Here is a 13,620-nt window from a genome sequence, read left to right on the forward strand (position 1 = left end):
AGAATCTAGAGTCTGGGTTGGCTGGTGATTTTCAGGACAGCATGTGGGTAGTCTTAGGTCACTCGGCGGTGACTGAAAAATCCCAGTTTGTTGCGGCGGGCGTAACGCGATCCCGCTTCCGCGTCCGCTACGCCGGCAAACTAACCACTCAGCCACCGCCTCCCTGCTGTGAAGTGTGGTGGGGACGTGTCCAGCTTCTTTCCTGTGAACACGAGAGTGGGGCAGGGCTTGGCCTATGGTGTTATGGATTCGCTCAGGACAAGTATATGACGTTGTCGATACCCGTGCAGAGGGACAGACATCCATATTTTTAAGTCTCTCGTGCTCCCTGTCTTGTTATATGGCTGTGAAACGTGAACACTAAATAGTGACTTGAGGCGGATTGATGCTTTTGTTTATGAGTACCTTCGCAGAAGCATAGGGTATCACTGGAATGACTTTGTCAAATCGGCGAATACTCCCTCAGGCCTATCACATGCATAGTCCGTAAACGCCAGCTCCGGCTATACGTACATGTGGCACACTTCCCAGAAGTCGACCCTGTTTACCGGGCTGTTTTTATAAGAGATAATCCCGAGTGGAAGAGGCCAATGGGAGGCCCACAAAATTCGTGACTTGTTTGTCAAGTCAATGGATACTGTCATGAGGTACTTATGTAGGACAGAGGGACGGCATGGACACTTGCTCGGGGGAACCCCCGGCTCTGGTGTTGTAGGATGGGCGAGGTGACCTCCACCCCACACTGGTGTATACCCCCACTGACTGATCGATTGATTGATTCAAAACATCTGACCCCCATCTTTCATCCTCAGCCACAGTGTTACGCACGTCTGTTTCCCTCTCCCTCTCCCCCAACCCCCATCCACACCCCTCGCCCTCGCCTCCCCTTAGCTCCAGGGTTGTGGACGTGTCTCCCCTCTATACAGCTCCTTCCCACACCTTGCAACCTCGCCCCTCCCCCGCAACCTCATGGATTCGCACTTGTCTCCCCCTCCTTTCACCTCCCTCCCACACACCTCCCCTCGCCTCTCCCCCTCAGCCCCAGGGTTAGGCACGTGTATCTCTTCCTCCCTCCTACACACATGACCCTCACCCCTGATCCTCGCCTCTTCTCCTCAGCCCCAGGGTTACGCAAGGGTCATGGAGAACGTGGAGCCGCACCTGGTGGAGCCGGTGGTACTGGAGCTGGGCGACGCGGACAGCGAGGAGCACGGGTGTCCCTGCTCCCTGGAATTCCACTCGTCCACGCCCCCGCAAGGAAGGGACAAGTTCACCCTCACGCCTCTGGGCAGGTAATGCAAGGTGGAAGGTAGAAAAGCAAGGTGTGTGTGTTAGGGAGGGGGTGCGTGTGAGTGCGTGTGCTTGTGCGTGTTCGTGTTTTGATGGGTAGATGAAATGCAAATCGTACTCTGTGACAAGGCGAGAGTTAAGTTGGTGTAAGTTGCGCGCATGTCATTGTTGAGCATATTTAACCTGCTGAGGCAAGAAACAAATTATGTGGTGGAGATACTTAAGTGGCGAGTGCGAGAGTAACGTTTGCAGGTTCCGGCTTTTGATGTTTAGCAGAGATGAAGCGGGAGAAAAAGATAAAGGAAGAGATAAAGGAAGAGATAAAGGAAGGGATAAGGGAAGAGATAATGGGAGGCGATGGAAGCGAGGAGACGCGGGAATTGAGTTTTATAATTATGCAGCTGGAACTCATTTAGCTTTGGTGGACATTAACTTTTCTCTCTCTCTCTCTCTCTCTCTCTCTCTCTCTCTCTCTCTCTCTCTCTCTCTCTCTCTCTCTCTCTCTCTCTCTCTCTCTCCTCCTCCTCCTCCTCCTCCTCCTCATCCTCATCCTCTCCCCTCCCCTCCCCTCCCCTCCCCTCCCCTCCGATTATATCCAATCCCATCTTATCTCCTTCCCTCCCATCCCCTTTTCTTTCCAAACATAACCATCCCATTATGCACCATTCCATCTCGTCCTCCATCTCATTCAAACCAACTCGCCTCCTCCCATATCACCCCATCGTACCCCCCCTCCACCCTGCCCCACCACCCTCCTCTCCCCGTCACCCTGTCCCATCACCCTGCCCTCCCCGTCTTCAGGTCCCGCTACCGTCTGAGCCCCTTGACGGTACTGGATAGGGAGCAGCAGAAGGTGTACCGTCTGGCCTTCACGGCGCGGGACAGTGCGGGGCTGGGTGGCATTCGGTATTTGACGCTGGAGGTGGGCGACGAGAATGACTCCCCCATGACGGACGGCGCCGCCAGCATCCGCGTCTACAACTACCAGGTGTGTGTGGAATGAAGATGATAAAGGACGGATGGTAATTTGAGGACCAGCAGGAGTAGGAAAGAAGGGGATTACAGGACAGAATGAAAGGATACGACGGACAGAAAGAAGAGGACCAGAAGTACGAGAGAGGGGATTGTAGGCTAGAATGAAGGGATAGGACAAGAAGTGTGTAGAGGGAAGAGTAAAGGATAGAATTGAAGATATATATGGTGAAGTAAAAAAAAATCATGAAGGGGAAACCTGTCGAGAGTGTGAAATAGCAAAGCAAAATCAGAGAAGAGAACGAATGTCTTGTAGGAAAGAAGACAAAATGATAGAGAAAGGTACGCACATATGATTCTGTTTAAAGGGAGAGTAAGTTATTAATTGAGTAATAAGCGTGGAGGGACGACTGAAGGACAGGGGAGGGGAAAGCAGAGGAAACGTCTAATGGAGAGACTGGGGAGAGTAGTGTGTGTAAGGGAGATGGTAAACGGCTGCATGAAAGGAATTAAAGGTTGACTAAATGTATGAAAGGGACACCAAAAAGACGTGATTCAGTGGGTGTGTGAATGGAAGCAGTAAAGGAGACCGAGGATAAAACTGAATCACGAACAAAAGATGCATTAGCGGCGATGAAAAAGAGGGAGGGAAGGATTAAGAAAGAGATGGATGGAAGGTGACTTGTCTGATAACTCCATCCCTCACCCTTGAGTATCTTCCTCTTCTTGTTCTTGTTGTTGTTGTTGTTCGTGTTCTTATTCTTCTTGTTCTTGTTTTTCTTGTACTTCTGCTATAATCTCCTGTTTCTTGAATACAATTTCCTGCATGTTTTACCTCCATTTTTTTCTCTTCTCTCCGCTCTTTCATTCTCATCCCCTTTCCCTTCTTCCCCTCCCCTGTAGCAGCCCCTCAGGCCACCTTCCCCCATGCTCCCTCAGGATCAGTTTCCCGCTATGGTCATTGGCACTGTTCATGTCACCGACGACGACGACCACGACCGTCAGGACAAGACCTTCGAAGTGGACGCCAGCACCTCCCTCGAAGTGGCGTCGCATTTCAAGGTTGACTTGTACACGGGGCACATTACAATGCTGAGGGGGACTCCGGCTGGCACCCACGTTTTGAGGGTTAAGGTGAGGGAAAGAAAGAGTGCGAGCTCGTGTTAGGGTGAGGGAAGGAGATTGTGTGAGCTTGTGTTAGGGTGCAGGAAGAAGAGTGTGCGAGCTTGGTAAGACAAGGGAGGGACAGTGTGTGAGCTTGTGTTAGGATGAGGGAAGGAGAGTGTGTGAGCTTGTGTTAGGGTGAGGAAAGGAGAGTGTGTGATCTTGTGTTAGGGTGAGGGAAGGAGAGTGTGTGAGCTTGTGTTAAGGTGAGGGAAGGAGAGTGTGTGAGCTTGTGTTAGGGTGAGGGAAGGAGAGTGTGTGAGCTTGTGTTAGGGTGAGGGAAGGAGAGTGCGTGAGCTTGTGTTAGGGTGAGGGAAGGAGAGTGTGTGAGCTTGTGTTAGGGTGAGGGAAGAAGAGTGTGTTAGCCAGTGTTAGGGTGAGGGAAGAAGAGTGTGTTAGCTTGTGTTAGGGTGAGGGAAGAAGAGTGTGTTAGCTTGTGTTAGGGTGAGGGAAGAAGAGTGTGTGACCCTGTGTTAGGGTGAGGGAAGAAGAGTGTGTGAGCTTGTGTTAGGGTGAGGGAAGGAGAGTGTGTGAGCTTGTGTTAGGGTGAGGGAAAAAGAGAGTATGAGCTTGTGTTAGGGTGAGGGAAGAAGAGTGTGTGAGCTTGTGTTAGGGTGAGGGAAGGAGAGTGTGTGAGCTTGTGTTAGGGTGAGGGAAGGAGAGTGTGTGAGCTTGTGTTAGGGTGAGGGAAGAAGAGTGTGTGAACTTGTGTTAGGGTGAGGGAAGGAGAGTGTGTGAGCTTGTGTTAGGATGAGGGAAGGAGAGTGTGTGAACTTGTGTTAGGGTGAGGGAAGAAGATTGTTATCTTGTGTTAGGGTGAGGGAAGGAGAGTGTGTGAGTTTGTGTTAGGGTGAGGGAAGGAGAGTGTGTGAGCTTGTGTTAGGGTGTGGGAAGGAGAGTGTGTGAGCTTGTGTTAGGGTGAGGGAAGAAGATTGTGTTATCTTGTGTTAGGGTGAGGGAAGGAGAGTGTGTGAGCTTGTGTTAGGGTGAGGGAAGGAGAGTGTGTGAGCCTGTGGTAGGGTGAGGGAAGCGAAGTGTGTGAGCTTGTGTTAGGGTGAGGGAAGAAGAGTGTGTTAGCCAGTGTTAGGGTGAGGGAAGCGAAGTGTGTGAGCTTGTGTTAGGGTGAGGGAAGAAGAGTGTGTTAGCTTGTGTTAGGGTGAGGGAAGAAGAGTGTGTTAGCTTGTGTTAGGGTGAGGGAAGAAGAGTGTGTTAGCTTGTGTTAGGGTGAGGGAAGAAGAGTGTGTTAGCTTGTGTTAGGGTGAGGGAAGAAGAGTGTGTTAGCTTGTGTTAGGGTGAGGGAAGAAGAGTGTGTTAGCTTGTGTTAGGGTGACAACAGCGCAGATGATGACGATGGTGCGTGTTTCCTTTCCCCTCAGGTGCACGACAACTTCAGGAGAGAGATGGCTATCGGCGAAACGATCATCAACGTGGTGGAACTGACGCTGGAGGCGGTGACGCAGTCTGGCTCCCTCCGGCTGGCCAACACCACCACCGAGGTCATGCTGCAGCCTGTCGAGGTGAGGGGCAGCTGGGAAGGGGAGGCGGAGAATAGTGAGATGTGGAGAAAGACCAATGTTAAAGTGATGGAAAGGGATGGGATAAGGGGAGCCACGGCTTGGAGGGTTGTGGGGAGAGAGGGACGGTAAGATGAGGGCAAGAAGGTTGTGAGGAGTGGCAGGCATTGGTGTGCTGTGTGGACGATTTATATAAAACTACATAATGTTACGACTACATAGCCCGTGTGGTTCAAAGTAGCTGGTCTGCTCCTAACCCAAGTGAAACATCAAACGCCCACCATTACGCTTCATCTCTACCTTAGCGAGGTGGAAATTACAAAGTGAAGCTAAAGATGGTGAGACTTGAGGGGGAGGTGGGATGAGAAGGTGGAACATGGAGGGCGGGGCGGGAAGGCTTAGAGAAGGGGTGCTGTGAAAAGGGAGGTTGAGAGCGACGGAAGAAATTAATTGAGAAGTGAATTTAAGTTTCGGGAAACTTGAAGAGAATTTTGATGAACGGCGAGTTACCGAGGCAAGTTGTGGGCTGCCCATAGGGAAGGAGAAAAATAAATTAAAGTGAGGGAAATGGAAAGAGAAAAAATAAGCAACCATCTAAAATGTAATTCACCAAGGACGAAGAAAATGAGATCGCCTTTTCTTTTTAACTATCAATGAATTATTCACAAAGAAAAAATATTAGTATTTTCAGCGAAGTTTTATCCAAGTAAAATACTGATGTAGAGGTATTCAGCTACAAAGAGATGAGCGTATATGTTTAAAAAGTTAATCAATTGGTATCCATATTATCAGTATTTCTGTGAGGGAGCAGAATACAACAGCAGCAGCAGAAGCAGCCATAGCCTTCCTCATAACCATATCAATATCACCATCTTCATTTCATCTCTTTCCCATTCAAACCTTCGCTCCTCCCCGCCATCTTCCCTTTCCTCTAGCACACAATATAACACACGCATAACCCTCTTTCTTTCCCCTCCTCATTCGTTGCCAGCCGGGCGCCAAAGAGACCAGCCTTTACGAGCGTCTCAAGAAACAGATCGCCAGGATACACCAAATCTCCGCGACGCAGGTGGACATCTTCTCGCTGCGTGACGTCCCCGGGAACCTGGGTGTCGACGTCCGATACAACTGCCACAGCTCACCCTTCTACACCGCCGCTCGCCTCGATGGACTGCTACTTCGGAGGAGGCAGCAGGTGGGCCTCAGGGGGGAAAGGGGAGAGTTGGCATGAAAGGGGAAACAAAAGAGAGGTGTAGCAAAAAAACACAGTAGAGGGATGGAAGCGAGAGGATGGCGGTGGTGTGTCAGAAGTAGTGTTAGCGTGTGATCATCATTTGTTGGGGTTTGTTTTCGCCCAGCGGCCGTGTGGTGGGCCCGGGAGTGGTGGTTTCGGCGTGGCTGCAGCTGTGTAGTGAGTCCCTGAGTGGTGGCGGCGGTATGGAGGAGGGGGGGTGGCGGCGTGGCGACAGCTGTGTCTCGGGGGAGGGTAGGAGCTCCTAGATGTGAATGTTGTAGAGGTGTAGGGTACGGATGGTTCCTGCCGAAGCACTGCCGATTTAGGGCGGTTATGGAGTGGTTATGGTAGAGGGAGCATGTTAGTGAAGATTGTGTAGAGGGATTATTGTTAGTGACAATGCAGAGAGAGAGAGAGAGAGAGAGTTATTAATTTTGGTGTCCAGGTGTCAGCAGCGCTGGGCGTGGACATCTCTGTCGTAAATATCAACGCGTGCCTCTACGAAGCCACGTCTCCTTGTGGCACCAAGAGCTGCCAGCATATCCTGCGGCCCAACATCACGGCGCCGCTCATGATCAACGGCGCCACCACCTCGCTCGTCGGTGTGGACATCACCGACGACTACACCTGCAACTGTGGGCCCCTCGAGCCGCCCCCTTCCGTGTGCTACTCTGGGTTCTGTCTCAACGGAGGAACATGCCTCGTCATGAACAGCACACTCACCTGCCACTGCCCCGACGCCTCCAACTACGGCCCGCGGTGTGAACTTCTGACGGCCCGATTTGAACGTGGTTTTGCCTGGTACGAACCGTTCACCGTTTGTGACCAGTCCTCTCTCTCCCTCGTTTTTGAGACTAACGACAAAAGCGGTGTCCTGTTGTACGCCGGGCCGACTGTGCCTTCCCCGTGGCCTGACTACCCGAGGGACTTCCTGTACGTCATCCTCCGTGACTGGGTAGTCGAGACTTTCCTGGACTTTGGAACTGGAACCATGAACATCTCTATTCCAGTCGAGGCAACCCCTTTCAGGACCTTTCAGTACATCCTCACGTGGAGCGACGGCGGCGTGATGGCTGAGGTCATAGAGTGCGGCATCAACAGTACCATCGACAACTTGGACTCCTGCCGCAGGACCGTGCCCCTGGCCAGGTTCTCCAACAACCCCAGCCACTTGCTCAACACTCATGGACCCTTGCAAGTGGGCGGTCTCGCGGCAATGGTCAGCTTCCCTCAGTTAGCTGACTCTTACGGTTGGACGCTCACGCCCCCCAGCACCTTCCCCTTCAGTGGCTGTGTCCTTGAGCTGCGGCACAACGACCGTCTCTACGACCTCAACGCCACAGACTTTCAAAAGCACACCTTCCAGCCGTGTGGCGCCCCCCGTATGTCCCGGGTGGTGCTTGGCCGCCAGTCCATCATCATTATCCTCGCCAGCCTCCTCAGCCTCCTGCGTAAGTCTCATCGCTTCAGTGTATTCCTTTATCCACTGCTTTATCCTGTTAATGCCTCCCTCCTCATACTATATATTCTTTTACAAGTAGATAATACATTTTTTAACTAAATTCGTCTTTGGGGGAAAATATGATTAGTAAGAAGAACTCGTATATAATCGTGCAGTGCTGGTGGCTTTTGATTTTCTGTCTGTCTGGCCACTCAGCACGGGTTGCCTCTCTCGCTTTACAGTGCTGGTGGCTTTGATCCTCTGCCTGGTGCGCCGCGGAAAGAAGACTGTCTCGTACCCAAACCTGGACCGCGAGCTGGTCAAGGAGACAATGGGCGGCACCGACTTGGAGGGCTTCGGGGAAAAGGACGTGACGCACTTTGATCTCAAGTTTCTGCAAGTGACTCCGGACGGCTTCCTTGTGGGGGGTGAGTAGCCTGGAGGAGCGGGACGGAGACTTGATAAGGAGATTGAGTAGCTGGGATGAGTCTGTATGGGGAGAGGAGGTTGAGGAAAGGGGTAGCCTCGAGGGGGAAGGGGGAAGTGGAGTGGGGATTGAGTAGCCCGTAGTAATAATGGGCAACTTTCCAACACTGGTCACACGGAGATATTAACCCTTTGAGAGCTCTGAGCATTAACTTGATTTCAAAGGGAACACGTTTCGACGCCGACACCTATGCAGGGTGAGAGCGAAGATGATAAAATTATAGGCAGCATGCTTCTTAGTCTAGGCAGGTTAGCGATAAATCTAAAGAAATGTATAGCATGAGAATGATTACTGAGCGAATGATGTCATGTTCGAATTATCATTTCGTCTTTGATCAGCACAGAGCACAGTCTCACACGCCATGGTCACTAACTAGTTTTATTCACTGTTCCCCTATCACGTGTGTGGGTTTGCAAAAACAGTTTTCCATCTTCTGTATTTGTTCTTTCCTACTACCAAAACTTTTTCAGTACACTCCTGGGGCCAAATTTATACTTCTTTATGGCAATATTTATTTTTCCAGGGAGGAGAGCGTGTTGTTGCGGGCGCTTTTCATATTTTCTCTTGCTCGTAACCTCTCTTCTTTTATCATATAAAGTTCATAGAGAGACCTTTCCTCCGTGGCGCCGGCTTCTCCCTACCATAGTGTCATTTCTATCGCGTCTCGTGTGTGGGTTTGGCGGAGGTCCCCTTATGTAATTGCCGTCCCTGCTGGCGGGTTCTCAACACAGACGAGAACGAAGGGACGCTGCCGGACGTGGCCCAGGACGCCTGCCAGCGACTCGGCGCCGCCCCGTTGGCCTCCATGCCCGAGGGCCTCTGCATCGGGGACTTCATCAAGGAAAACATCGCTAAGGTGTGTGTGTGTGTATGTGTATGTGTGCGTGTGTGTGTGTGTGTGTGTGTGTGCGTGTGTGTGTGAATGTGAATGTATATGTGTATGTGTATCTGTGTGTGTGTGTGTGTGTGTGTGTGTGTGTGTAACTCACCACGGCCTGATCACGATTTGGACCCGACACGAACAAGTGCATGCTCATTATCGTCGATCTCTGGGCACTGCCACGACCTCACACACTACACACTCCATCTCCCTTGCTCAAGGGGGGACAGTAACCACTCCTTGTCAACGGAAAGAATCCGGCCTGAGCGGGGTCGAACCGGCGCCTGTTTGGCCGTGAAGCCGTGCAGCGCGGCGCTCTAGCCGATTGAGCTACCAGAGCGGTGTGTGTATGTGTGTGTGTGTGTGTGTGTGTGTGTGTGTGTGTGTGTGTGTGTGTGTGTGTGTGTGTGTGTGTGTGAAGGTTTCAAGAGGAGGTTTAGTTGTGAGGGTAACTTGGCTGTATATTGCAAGAACTGAAAGATTGTATGGGACGTCGTAGGTCTTAGTGACGTTAGGAGGACAGGCAAGTCATTGATTTTTTTTACAACAAAAGAGCCGGCTCAAGGGCAACAACAACAACAAATATATATATATATATATATATATATATATATATATATATATATATATATATATATATATATATATATATATATATATATATATATATATCTATATATATAGATTTAGATAGACAAGAAAGTAAAGCTATAGGACGGTAGTTACATGGATTGGAACGGTCACCCTTCTTAGGCACAGGCTGTATGAAGGCATACTTCCAGCAGGAAGGAAAGGTAGATGTTGACAGGCAGAGACGAAAGAGTTTGACCAGGCCGGACGGAAATTATTATCTTGTGCTACAGAAGTCTTGCAGAAATACCTAATGAGTAAATAGGTGGGTGTTTCCCTTCGTTACCTTTCCAATTCGTTTCCTTCCATGCTGTAGGTTGATGAAGAACACCAAGACGTGGACGACGTGCGTTACTACGACTTTCAAGGGGACGAGATGTCGGCTGCGTCCCTCTCCTCGCTGGCCTCGGGTGAGTGGCTGCTTGTGAATCATATTCTTTAATTGGTTAAGCGCTTACTAGCGATTGTGGAGTCACGTGACAGGTTCGTCACTGTTTAAGCGATAATAGCGGTTGTAGAGGCATGGGCCGGGTAGGAGTCGCTTAAACGTTTGGTATCGATTTTGAAGTCAAGTTGCTGGAGAGACTGATTAAACATTTAATAGATTGTAAAGTAACGGGACGAGTGCATTTTTTGCTTTGCTTTCCGTGGAAAAGCTTTAAATAGTGGTCTAGTGAGAGTGGTTAAACTATTTGTGACCAACAGCTTAAAGCTTTAAACTAATTTAATCTGGCAATAGTAAACGATAGTAGATTTGTCTTCCTGATTGAAAATCTTCCCGGTTCAGTGTTTTTTTCTCCATCCTCCTACCCAGGCTCCTCTAAAAGTGACGTAGGGTTTGATTACCGCACGGACTGGGGTCAACGGTTCGAGCAGTTGGCCAAGATCTACCGTGCAGAGTCTGACGCGGAGGACGACAGTGAGTATGAATTTCCAGACATTCCGAACAAGCCATCTAGGGATCTCTTTTTGCCCGGCAACCCCGCCAGCAAAGCCGGCAAGATGGAGACCCAGCGCCCTGCTTCCTCCCCCAAAATCCCGCCGTCCTGTTTATCCTCCGTAGCCACAAAGGATCCTTCCCAGACGCCCGTTCCGGCCCAAAAGAGCAACCTTGTGGAGCCTCAGGCGTCCTCACTCCAAAGCCAAAGTGACCTACAGGAAACACACTGCCTCAACACAAGGAGTGGAGCTGCACCCTCGTCTCCCTCTCTCAGGAAAAAAGAACCTCCGCCGCAGCCTAGCCCTCGGACGCTTGGCGCCAGTAAGCCGCGGACACCACCGCCCCCTTTGTCCCTCTCCGGCAAGCGACAGGTAAGCACACCCACCAGGTACACCAACGACTCCATGGTTACCACCATTAGCAATCTGTACACCAACCCAGCCCAGAGGTCGGCCACCCTCGGTAGGAAGAAAACGTCATCCAGTAGTGCCTCAGATGCCACAAAGCAAGACGACTCACAGCACCGGTTAACTGGTGACCTCTATGTACCGAAGAGCGCGGAGAAGACCTCGGCCACTCTCGGCAGGAAGAAAACTTCATCCAATGGTGCCTCAGAGGCCAAGGAACAAGACAACTCGCACCACCGGTCAAATGGTGATATCTTTGGCCCAAAGAGCGTGGAGAACTCTGCCACTTTCAACAGAAAGAAAGCTTCATCCAGTAGTGCCTCAGAGGCCACGGATCAAGACTCCTCGCAGCACCGGTTAACAAAAGACGTTTTAGGCACAAAAAGCGCGGAGAAGACGGAGAAGACGGCACAGGGTTCCTCCGCGGATAAGAGGAGTGACTCTGTCACTTGTTTGGCGACAGTGAGATCGATGAAAGGAGTAGAAACATGGTGCTAAGGTGATGTGTGGCGGCCCGGTGTTAGTGTTTAGTTGTGGCGGCAGACATACTTAACTCTTGCTCAAAGCTTTTCCTAATGTACATGGGCCTTCCATACGAATTTACGTTTTATTGACCAGTACCATAAATTCCACGGGGAGTTCATGTAACTGAGCATGAACGCCAGTGATATTTCTTTTCCCTTCGCAGGAAAGAGCTTGAATGTTGGTTATAAGGGAACTAAGTTGAAAAGTACCCAAACAGAAACAATATAGATTACTCATTTCAGTAAAACGTATTTTAAGGGCAAAAGTGAAAGTAAATAAATCACAAAACCCTTGAGCAAACAGACAACTCTGCTATGAATGCTCGCTGCTTCCTTCTTGTGTAATGAAAAGGGAATGTAATGCTGATTCTTGGAAAAAAGTGCGCGGTTCACACACAGTCGTCTTAGCCACTGTTCTGCTCTGACTTTCTTCCGATGTTAGTGAGTTATGCGACGTACATATAACACATGAAACTACTGGTCTTGCGTCACTTCGGCGTCACCTTCTATCCTTCCCCTCCTGCCACTCAATGCCTTTTGTGTCCCACCTCGTTCTCCCTTGAATGCTTGTATGACCCGCAACCCTTTCTCCGCAGCTGCAGTGACTACGTAAATGTTTAATACAGAAAAGTATAAGAAAAAAACATACTGGATTAACAAGATAAACGTTTTCGTCGTGATTTTTTTTTTTTTTTTTGGGGGGGGGGGGGGTAGGAAAAATTGAAGACCTTCCTCTTCAGAGTCGCAAAAAGTCCCTAAGGCGGCCACTGCCGACCTCCTGACTCAGCAAGAGATTATTCAAACGAAATGTTGATGGAATCTGTGTTGGCGTGAGTTGGCGTTAGTGCATGTTGGCTGGTTGTAGAGTTTGCGTTCGACCTTGCCAGCCTTTTGTCAACGCAAGTGTTGATCCTGTGACTGTTAAATCATGTTAGTCTAAGACGCATAACTCCCTTCTCATGAATGTGCGTGTGTGTGTGTGTGTGTGTGTGCGCGCTCGGTTTCTTTTTTTGTGTGAACGTGTGTACGTGGATGCGCGCGCGCGCAGTCGTGTGTGTGTGTGTGTGTGTGTGTGTGTGTGTGAGAGAGAGAGAGAGAGAGAGAGAGAGAGAGAGAGAGAGAGAGAGAGAGAGAGAGAGAGAGAGAGAGAGAGAGAGAGAGAGAGAGAGAGAGAAAACTGCTTGATCTCATGCATGACTGTGCATCATGTTATCACGTCGTTGCACTTCCGACTGCTACGTCTCGTTATTACTCTTCTCCAGCTCTAAGATAAATGTTTTCCTTGTCTAAAAAGAAAGTAGTCGGTAAGACGTTTCGTATATTTGATTGTAGCTGCTGCCTAAGGAATGGTGTTATGAATTCGTAATCGTGATACCACAGATGATTGTATATTGATAAATGGCTTGGATGTGACTAACTGAAGCAGTGTACATATCATAACCTTATCAGATGTATAACTCTCCGTTACTGTCACGTTCACTGAGGTGTGTCGGCGACACAGGGGCTGGTCTGTCTCAGTGCCTCGTCTGCCGCTGGACGCATCGCCGACTCGCCGGCCGTCACGGCGCCCACACGCCACGCTGTATAACCAGTCTCACGCTCTTGACCCAGATATGAGAGACGAAAAAAATGCCTCTTAACTATATAGTGTGTCCCTGTTTGATTCACAGTAAACGGGGCAGCATTTGGTTGATCTGACGTGCATATTGTATGTTGATAATAAGAATCACTTATTCATTAGGAGTAAGTTTGCGAACATATATGGTAATTGTTGCTCATTGAATCCCCTTTCCTCTTGAGAGAGAGAACACACACACACACACACACACACACACACACACACACACACACACACACACACACACACACACACACACACACACACACACACACACACACACACACACACACACACACACACACACACACACACACACACACACACACACACACACACACACACACACACACACACACACACTGTGGTTTGTCTGCTTGCATGTCTGTATAAGTCCACCCCCAGGGGACACGATGGCACGGCCGCTACCTCCGACGCTGAAAAAAACGCTGATCTCTGCTGCGATTATCTGCTGTCATACTTTTTTCTGTCAGTCATACTTTTCGTGTGTAAGTATTT

The 13,620-nt window shown here is 49.9% G+C and overlaps 1 protein-coding gene across 3 annotated transcripts in view; it reads left to right on the top strand.

Annotated features, from left to right (window-relative positions):
* Nucleotides 1-13,284, top strand: part of LOC127007538 (neural-cadherin-like) — a 48,479-nt gene extending 35,195 nt beyond the window's left edge. For 2 of the 3 annotated variants that reach the window (XM_050878710.1, XM_050878724.1), the window contains 10 exons: nucleotides 1,120-1,292; nucleotides 2,092-2,278; nucleotides 3,166-3,396; nucleotides 4,803-4,943; nucleotides 5,932-6,135; nucleotides 6,620-7,625; nucleotides 7,858-8,043; nucleotides 8,834-8,958; nucleotides 9,929-10,022; nucleotides 10,427-13,284. In XM_050878710.1, the coding sequence (XP_050734667.1) occupies nucleotides 1,120-1,292; nucleotides 2,092-2,278; nucleotides 3,166-3,396; nucleotides 4,803-4,943; nucleotides 5,932-6,135; nucleotides 6,620-7,625; nucleotides 7,858-8,043; nucleotides 8,834-8,958; nucleotides 9,929-10,022; nucleotides 10,427-11,457 (3,378 nt within the window). In that variant the 3' untranslated portion in view covers nucleotides 11,458-13,284. The remainder of the gene's footprint in view (nucleotides 1-1,119; nucleotides 1,293-2,091; nucleotides 2,279-3,165; nucleotides 3,397-4,802; nucleotides 4,944-5,931; nucleotides 6,136-6,619; nucleotides 7,626-7,857; nucleotides 8,044-8,833; nucleotides 8,959-9,928; nucleotides 10,023-10,426) is intronic. The other variant, XM_050878717.1, reaches the window with a different exon arrangement.
* Nucleotides 13,285-13,620: the final 336 nt, after the last annotated feature.

Source organism: Eriocheir sinensis, chromosome 3 (genome assembly GCF_024679095.1).
Source record: "Eriocheir sinensis breed Jianghai 21 chromosome 3, ASM2467909v1, whole genome shotgun sequence".
Taxonomy (NCBI): domain Eukaryota; kingdom Metazoa; phylum Arthropoda; class Malacostraca; order Decapoda; family Varunidae; genus Eriocheir; species Eriocheir sinensis.